The sequence below is a fragment of the Vitis riparia genome, chromosome 12 (assembly GCF_004353265.1).
Source record: "Vitis riparia cultivar Riparia Gloire de Montpellier isolate 1030 chromosome 12, EGFV_Vit.rip_1.0, whole genome shotgun sequence".
NCBI lineage: Eukaryota > Viridiplantae > Streptophyta > Magnoliopsida > Vitales > Vitaceae > Vitis > Vitis riparia.
The window spans coordinates 21,980,196-21,989,635 of record NC_048442.1 but is presented as its reverse complement, the minus strand read 5'-3'; the positions used below and the strand labels follow the sequence as shown (position 1 = coordinate 21,989,635).

Here is a 9,440-nt window from a genome sequence, read left to right as displayed (position 1 = left end):
ATTTAATTTATTTATGATCAATTGCAAATATATTTTATTTTTAATAAGATTTGAATTAAATTTAATAAATATAATATCAATTAGATTTACAATTTTTTTATGAAATCAAAGTAGAAGAACAATAGTTTAAAAGCACCAAAAAGTTATATTTTTTTGTTTTTTGAAAAATATTTTTAAAACAACTTGTCAAATAGCTTAGACACTCAAAGATATAGAAAATTTATTAACAAATTTTGAAATATGGTAAATTGAATCTTTTGATCATCCATTTTTTTTTAATTTTTGAATTTTTTGAATTTTTGTCTAATCCCTTCCATAAAATCTTGCCATTTTTTTCAACTCCGCAAGACTCTAATTCAATCAATCATCAATCATCAATCACATCGACTTTACACCTCTAAATTTCTTAAAATTGTAATGAATAGTTACTACTCAATCATCCAAAGTCAATCAAAATTATCCAAAATCCCCAAAACCCTAAAAACCACAATCACCCATTACCAAACTAGATAACAAAACGAACTTATCCTATAGGCATGACCAATCGGATGCAATAAAAAATGGTTACGTACAATAATAAGATTCATCCACAAATAAAAAAAAAAAAAAAAAAAAAATGACTCGATTGAACTTGATTGGTACCAATTTGGAATTTAATTTCGGATGATGTGGATTATATGTACAAGAGTTAACGCCATCCATTTTCATCCTTAAATTAATGACACGTGGATTAATATATTGTTAAAATATAAGAAATTTCTTATAAATAATTTTGATACTGAAAACTAGAAAGTGGAGTAACACAATTAAAATGTTATTTGTCTTTTTTGTTAAATAGAAAAAATTAAAATATTTGATTTTTTTTATTAAATTAAAATTAATTTATTAATTTATTAATAATAAGTTTACTTTAATTATATTGATTAATATTAATAAAGTGATTTTAATTGAAAAAAAAATTAAATATATTTTGATTTTTTTTATTTAATAAAAAAATAAACACCATTTAAGTCTAATAGAAAAAATGAAGTTTTTTTTCTTTGAATTTAATTTTAAATATAAACTAGACCTTATTAATTAATTTTTCTAAATTATATTATTTTTTGGAGATATACTCGCAAATATTTTACAAATTTTCTGACTTGTAGTAGTAGCAAAGATTAGACCAAATAAATTCAACACCTGTCCAAGACTGAGTCAAAGGTGGGCCACATGGTACCCCCCATTTATATCTTGTCCGACCCCTTTAAAAAAAATAAAAAATAAAAAAAGAAATTGGCCCAAATATTTAGGCTCGTTATGTCTGAGATGTCATGTCATACATCTGCCCTAGATTAGTAGAACGCTATTATTAACATGAAGTCCATGCACACAAAATAAGGTTACAAGGTCTCCCAAGTATTTATTGTAAGTTTTTCAGTACTATACTATAACTATAAGCTTCAGCTGCAGGCTTCTGTTCCATGTCTATTTACAGTCATAAACATGAGGTGGATCGATGGCTGACTCCACTATTGATCTCAGCTCATCCCAGTTTCCGCTTGTGAAGAATTGATCATCTCCATTTGGGTTCCAAAAGCTCGAGTATGGTCCACTGTATGGTGAAACAAATGAGCTCATTTGGCCGACAACCAACTGGCTTCTTTCATCTATACTGCTGTCGACAACAGTCCTGTTCTTGGTCCGAGTGGTGGAGTTTTCAAAGCTCAAGTACTTGTCACTGTTGTCGGATTCTAAACTACAGGTCTTGGAGCTTGAATCAGTGGCAACCTGTTTGTTTGGTATTGATCCTTTCCCTTCAGGTGTGTATTTCCTATAAGTTGGGCTTCGTTTGAAAATTCGACAGAGTGTCCAGACTTCCTGCACATGCATTGAGAAAAATGGGTTTCAGTTCAGTTTGGTGATCTGGCTAATTTGTAGAAAATTTAAGGCAGTGGGAATGCAATGATTTTAGAGTTCTGAATTTTCTTCCAAACTGCTGTGAATTAGACCATTAATATTAGGACATGCATACAGTTCAACTAGTTTGACTATACAGGACACATACTTCATGACGAGAGAAGAAAAAGACATATCAAAGCTGAAAGCAGAAAGATCAACGCATTCTAAATCCTAATGACAGTTTAGAAATAATAGAAAAATAATGTGAGTTGGATCTGACATTCATTCACGTCCTTGTGAAGTAAGCAAGAAGAGTCTATTGAAGGTATATAAAAAGAAGAAGAAGAAAATTATGATTACTTAACTAAAATGAAATAGATAAATTTTGAAAACAATCAACATGTTGAATAATCGCCACAATTTTAAATCCCCATCTACTTTTTTAGCTTTTCTTCTTGGAAAAAATAACTTCCATGTGCACAATTTCGTGCGAAGGTGCGTATTAGGAGAAAAATCAGATGGTCGCCCGATGTTTTTCTCTTCCTCAAATTAGTAAACTAATGGATGCTTAAAAAATGATAAGGATGATAATATGAGTTGTAGAGAAAATATTATCATTGTTTCATAGTTATAAGCTGATTAGGTTCATGTATAGATTTAAAAGTTAGTTCAAGTTGAACACAAAGTATCACATGATGGACTTCAGCATCTTAGGCACAGCTTCAATGCAGATGTTGAAGGATTAAACTAGAGAATTATAGGACTTGAGGAGAGCCAAATCCATCTTTGGACAATTTGAGAGTGTTTCAGATTGAAGAAAAAAGAAAGTCTAACCACTTGAGTACAGATACAATGCCCATTTTTATGCATGACAATTGCTAGCTCTTTCAGATACAAAAAAAATATTGTCACAGCTAAGTTGTGGAGAAAGTTAAGGGAAGAATGAAGTTTGAGAAAAATCTTACAGCTTCTTGAGTGACATTCTTTGCATTGGGGAAGTAGGTGCCTTTCCCACCTGGTGGGAGGCGGAACTCATGCATCATCCAATCGGTTTTGGTGCCTTTTCCAGCGCTTCCACGGTAGTAGACCAAGGATTTCTTCAGGCCAATGCACTCATTGGTTGCTTCAACAGAATATATAGGCTTGTCAATGCCTGTGGCTTTCCAAAATCCGGACCCTGTGACTCGATTAGGCCTTATGCTGTTCCTATACTTTCTCCCTCTTATGCAGAAGAAGTACCACTCTCTATCTCCCATTTTAGTGCTGACTCCTTCATTTTCATAAAAAGACTTCGAGGTAAGAAATTAGGGCTAAAGCTAATAGGAGACATGCAAAAATATTAGTATATTTTAAGCCAGGTTACTCTAGGCTTTCAAATTACAGTTGATGATCATACAAAGGTTCATTATTGAAACAAGCTTCAAGGTTTATTATTCTTTTCTTCAATTTCTTTTGAAGGGAGCTTACTGTGAAACAAGCTTCAAATTCAAAATAGGGAAAAGGGTATGTAAACTTATGCTGCTTCTAGCTAGCATTCATCCTCATTGCCATGAGGTAAGGGACTATTTTGGTTGAGAAGATGGAGACAAGATCAAAAGAAGACATGGAATTTCACCCCATTCCAGCCCAAATAACTTCTCGTTGGAACTAGATGATGCCTCTTCTCCCTTCAGTTTTCTTGTAATTGTGAAATTATAATAAAACATACTCTAAAAACTTGAAAGAAAATGTTTATATCTAAATCTTGTCAACTAAGTAGAATCATGTTCCTGTAATTTCAGTTGCTTCAAGCTTATTGAAACACCTAGCCTCCATGATCATCAATATACACTCCTTAAAATTCCCATATACCGCCTGCAGCCACAGATGTTAGCATCACCATCATCATCATCTCTCTTTCTCTGCGTGTGCAGTGTTGTACGGACTGCAGGTTACAATAAATTGTTAAAAGTTTGTTTGCGTGCATGCAAGGCTACTCTCACCACAACCACTTGCCCATATATGTCACTAGGTTCTCACCCCGCTATCTTTATATGTTCTTCCTTTCGTATATCTAAATACGTATTTCTTTGCAGCAAAGTTGGCTGTGAATCTTTTCAAATTGTAGCAACTCGATTCATCTCAAATTAATGGCTTCCAAATCGTGATTTCATCGGATCAATAGAGAAAAAGAGAGGTACCTGTTTTGATTCTTAAGCCACCTAAGTGAATTTTAATGGGAAAGGAGAAAAAGGGATGAAATTATAACTTACTTGGAAGATCCCATGGATCATATTTGTAGATATCAACCTGTTTGATGAGTTCAAGACTGATTGGTTTCTTCTCCACCTTCCGCCGCAGATAAAACCCTACAAGTTCTTCATCAGTAGGATGAAACCGGAATCCGGGGAGCTCGACTTCTTCATCATCATCCTTCTTGTTGTCTAAAGTGCTAGTCTTCTCCACCTCCATCCCTCTCTTCCTCTTCCTCGCTCCTGTTTGTCCAAGCTTTAGGTTAGACTCAACTAGAACCTTCTTATAATGAATATATTTTTGGTGGTGGTTGCCCAGGTCAAGGCTGTGATATTGATTCTCATTAATCTTGAGGGCAAAAGGGTCTCGGAAGAAGTCTCCATTTGTTGATAATTCAATAGCCCAGTGAAAGACACTCAAGTAAATGGTTTTTATTTGGTCTCAAAAAGGTTCATGGTGGAACTCGGAAGGCAAAAAAGAAAATTATGTGACGGATCTTTTTGAAACTGTAGAAGTATTGCCTTCCACAAACTGTTATAAAAGTCTACCATGGGCCATGAAAGTGACTCAGAAAGAGCCAAACCTGTATAGACTTGCATTAAAGGAGAGAGAAAATCAAAGGAGAAGCTTTCAAAGACATTATGGGTGGAGGAAAATTATGAAAAAGAGCGCTATCAAAGGAGAATCAAGTCTAGAATATATATTGACAAATTTGAATTCTTATTTCACCCATATATACATAAAACAATCTTTTGCCCTCCATTGTAGACTGGATTTTCAACTTTCAAACAAAGTGCCCACTCCCAATGATAGTTACCCATGAGCTTAATTACCTCAAACAATTCTTTTTTATACATATTGCGGTAGAGAGAGACTTATATTTGGCAAAAAAGGGGTTTTTTTTATTTTTTTATTTTTTTTTTCACCGTAAGGCTGAGAATCAATGAAGCTTTTGATCAGAAGAGCTTAGCCGGTGACTTTTGACAAAATGTTGCTTTGTGTAAGCTGTCCAATTAAGAATTTGTGAGTGAATGAGGTTCTGGATTTGGAATTTTCCGGTATGCCCGTGTGGAAGTCATAATACTAGTGCTGTCTTTCTTCCATTCTTTCATATTTTTTGTTTTTGGTCTAGAAGGAAGCCATGTTGCCTCTAAAAAATAATGTTATCTTGGTCCTATATATTATTGGTCAATTGCTAAAATATTAATACTTAATTGATCTTATGTTGTGCCCCTTTGAATTAAGATGGAAATAGTGTTGTAAATATTTCATTATAAGGTGCATTGTGCATGGATGAATTTGATAAGAGAATTATTTTTGGAGCTTAATTTGAACCCTTCCACCCATTTGCAATCCTACCCCCAAAAAAGTTTGATCTTAATTCTTTCATCTCCCTTTCCTCATTTTCTTCCATTCCCTACTTCAAATTTGGAAAAAGGAAAAGGGAAATAAAAAGGGGGTGGTATGGCTGGCGGCCATGGTTGCCCTGAGTCAAACGGTTGAAGAAGAGAGGGAGATGTATGTTGTGTCCAAAGGAATGCAACCGAGCTCCTCAAATATAAATCCTACCCCTTGGCTCTTTGTTGTGCATTTCCAAAGTCTTCGTTTATTGAGGTGAATTTTCAAAGCCATGTTTGGAAGTAAAAAATGGAACAATATATAGGTGAAAATAACATTGAAATGATTCATAAAGGGATAAAAAGATCTAGTATTTATAAATATAATATTTTTCATTTTTTGTTTCCAAAAACAATTTATTTTTGACATAAATGCCCTTTAATATATTGATTATTTATATTTATGTTTTTTTAAAAAAATGTTATTTTTATAAAAAGAAAATGAAGATATTTTTATACAAGACCAGTTTTTTGTAGGATTAGAAAAGGTCAAAGACTGGATTCACACGATGATTTCCTTAACGTGACGACTGTATCAAAAGTAATAAAGGAACTTAAAAACATTTCATTTTCCCACTCCCACTTGATGGGGGTCTTTATCAAGTTACAAAGGTCCTCAAAAACATTTCATTTTTTCAGTCCCACTTGATGTGGATTAGGTAAATAAATTGAGGTTTTTTTCATTATTTGAAAGCAACCAGAGATGTCCCTTACTACCTTGAAATTGCAAATTTTCAACAGGGTTTTTCTTTTTGTCTTAATTCGAAGAGACAAAGAAAAAAAATAATTTAACATATTTTTAAATATCTCAAAATATCAAAATTTATTATAATAATACAAAATTTAAAAATTATTACAAAATATTTAAAATTAATTGATTAAAAGGATGAAAATATCTCATATTTGTGAATTTAACCTTTTATTTTTTAAATAATCTATTTTTATCATAAACTCTCTCAATACTTTGATTATTTACTTGTGTGTTTTAAAAGAAAATGTCATTTTAACAAAAAAAAAATGATGATATTTTTGTTTGAATCAGTATTTTTTAGGGTTAAAGAAGTTAAAGAATAGATTTATAAAATGGAGAAAATGAACATCAATTAGCTTCCAATGATAGGATTTATATTTGGATATATTTTGTAACACTTTATTTTAATTATTTTTCATATTTATATAATTATTTTTAAAAATAATATTAGAAAACAAGAAAATAACTTATTTTTAATACACATTCTCAAAAACCTATGTTTTGTTAAATTCCCCCCAAAAAAAATTATCAAAGTGTTTTCTTAAAAACAGAAAAGAAACTAGTTTTCAAAACAGTTTCACACAATGTTTTTGTTTCCAGTCAGCCTTAAATTTGAGCCTGAAATCAGTTGAGGCAGATGTGAAGACCCGGCTTGTGCTTTGAAATTCCAGGCAGCCATCCAGCCCCACATGAATAGAAAGGTACGTACCATGCACAGAAAAGCTGACAAATCATTAAATGTTCTGAATTTATCGTCAAATTATTGAATCCAAAGCTTGTTCCCATGATCAATTATTTGATAGTCTAATCAAATTCTGATGTCTCCGATTGATTTTTCACAAATATCCAACCAATTTTTGGACCTGGAGAAGTGAATGGCCTGCCTGTTGTACAAAGGGTTGGGGTTGCTCCTTCAATGTGATGATAACTGACGTGTTGACTATAATTCTCAGGTTGCTATATTCTTACTCCACAATATTGGATGCCTTTGAATGCTCATGTGCATAGGTGTCTGATACTGTACCACACGATTGTACGTTCAAAAGTTTGTAGAATTCAAAACCCAAAATTCATGTCGGGTCATAGAAAACCAATTCGTCGGGTCATAGAAAACCCGAAAAGAAAGTGTCTCTCTCTATATGTATATATTTTCCATGCATTAATTGTAGTTTGATTTGATATATCTTAAATAAATATAAAACATATCAAGAATGCATTTTATAAAAATAATGATTTTTTGTGCATTTTCTTCCTAATTTTGTTGAATTAATTTAATAATTTAATAATTTAACTTAAAATAAATGGTTATTTGATTAAAAGGGTCATTGAAAACACAATTTTAAAAATATAACATTTTATCGTTTTTTGACCCAATTTTGATCAAAATGCCCTATTGTTTTTTTTTTATTTTATAAAAATAACTACTTCTTTTAAAATATATTGTAAATACTTGAAATAGTTAAAGAAATTTATATCAAGAATGAGTTACTCTTCAAACAAAAATATGAGAATGGATAAATTCACAAAAATAAGGATATGGATTCAAATTTTATTTGTCTTTGTTTGTTGGATATGAATCTAAATTCTATCCATCTCTATTTGTTGGATATGCATTTAAATTCTGTTTATCTCTATTTGTTATATATGAATTCAAATTTTATTCGTCTTTGTCTTGTTGGATATATATGAATCCAAATTCTGTTTATGTCTATTGGATATGAATCCAAATTCTGTTTCTGTCTATTGGATATGAATCCAAATTCTGTTCGTCTTTCTTTCTTCTATGATTTTATGTTTTTTTTTTTTTTTTTCTGTCTCTCTTCCTTGATTTTTCATTCCTTGATAGTTTTATGTTGACTTTTTTTTTTTTTGATGGTTTTAGTTTTGTGTCTTCTTCTTTTCTTTTTCCTTGATGGTTTTAGTTTAAGATCTTCTACTATTTTTTTTTCTTTGAGCATATACCCTTATTTTCTAATCATATTTTCTTCTTTAAGCATATACATTTTCTATTCCTACCGAGTCTCATAATGTCTTTAAGTCAGAATTTGTTCAGATCGATCCTTTATTGGATGATACATATAGTTTTCTTATAAATATTGGTACTTTGGTTTTTGAGTGTGATGCGTCTTCTTCTCCTCCTTCTACTACTACTCCCATATCTTTTGAAACTATGGATCCTCCTCCCTCATGTTCTTCTCAACATCTTCCAAGCTATGATTGAAGAACTTTCTACTTTGCATAAGACGGATACTTGGGATTTGGTACCTTTACCACCTGTATGGTATAGATTATAAGGAGGCTTTTGCTCATGTTACGAATATGACTAATATTTGTACTCTTATTATAGTTGCTTCTATTTTTTCTCCCACTTAGATGTATTGTGACAACAAAAATACTATTTAGATTGCTCACAACTTTGTCTTTTATAACATAACCAAATGTTGTGACAGCGAAAGCTTTGATGCCAACAATGTTAGTTCAAGAACACAAAGATAAAACAATCACACATATGGTACACGAGGTTTTAATGTGGTTGGCCAACCATGCCTACGTCCATGGATGAGAGATAATGTTTCCACTATACAATAGAGAATATTAAGATGACATAACCATATACAACTATTGGGTTCTGAAACATTCCATGTTTCCCCATTCTTATATCCATACCTTACTACTAGCCTTCTCTCCATCGGGTACCTCCTGATCTTCTCACATCTCTATCCATTGTATAGTCTCTACAGGCCATCTCATCTCATGACTTTTTCCCCTTATGACCTAAAATATTTATAGAGATATTTCAAGAACCTTCCTTATTCTATAAGGAAGTCTAATATTACAATAATATATCAACTAGAAATATTCTATATAATATTCTTTACAAAAAAAGAATCTATACTAATTAAAATTTGGGACACTTCTAACAATCTCCACCTTAGACCAAATTCCATGAAGTTAATTTCAATCTCTCCATGACACAAACTTTTTTGTATCATATCACCACGAAAGAGCAATCGACTCCACTTCAGTGAAAATTCGTTTTGCTTTCATCTTGTGTGCTTTGTGATTTTTACCCTTCCAGAAATCTTCAACCCAAACTCTGATACCAGTTGTTGCGACAACGAAACTTTGATGCTAACAATGTTAGTTCAAGAACACAAAGATAAAACAATCACACATAT

The 9,440-nt window shown here is 31.8% G+C and overlaps 1 protein-coding gene across 1 annotated transcript; it reads right to left on the bottom strand.

The window, feature by feature from the left end:
* Positions 1-1,193: 1,193 nt before the first annotated feature.
* LOC117926316 (transcription factor JUNGBRUNNEN 1-like) lies at positions 1,194-4,428 on the bottom strand. Its single transcript, XM_034845404.1, has 3 exons — positions 4,134-4,428; positions 2,847-3,151; positions 1,194-1,860 (listed from the first exon to the last, which is right to left on the bottom strand). Exons 1-3 carry the CDS (start codon positions 4,330-4,332, stop codon positions 1,468-1,470), a joined length of 897 nt encoding a protein of 298 aa, XP_034701295.1. The 5' UTR covers positions 4,333-4,428; the 3' UTR covers positions 1,194-1,467.
* Between the last annotated feature and the right edge of the window lie 5,012 nt (positions 4,429-9,440).

Bases quoted from the DNA above. Each gene is read 5' to 3' on its own strand.
- LOC117926316 (XM_034845404.1), bottom strand. From the start codon at position 4,332: ATGGAGGTGGAGAAGACTAGCACTTTAGACAACAAGAAGGATGATGAT. The intron at 3,152-4,133 runs GTAAGTTATAAT...ATGAAAATGAAG, and splicing joins TGATCCATGGGATCTTCCAA to GAGTCAGCACTAAAATGGGA. The intron at 1,861-2,846 runs GTAAGATTTTTC...ATGCATGTGCAG, and splicing joins AGAATGTCACTCAAGAAGCT to GAAGTCTGGACACTCTGTCG.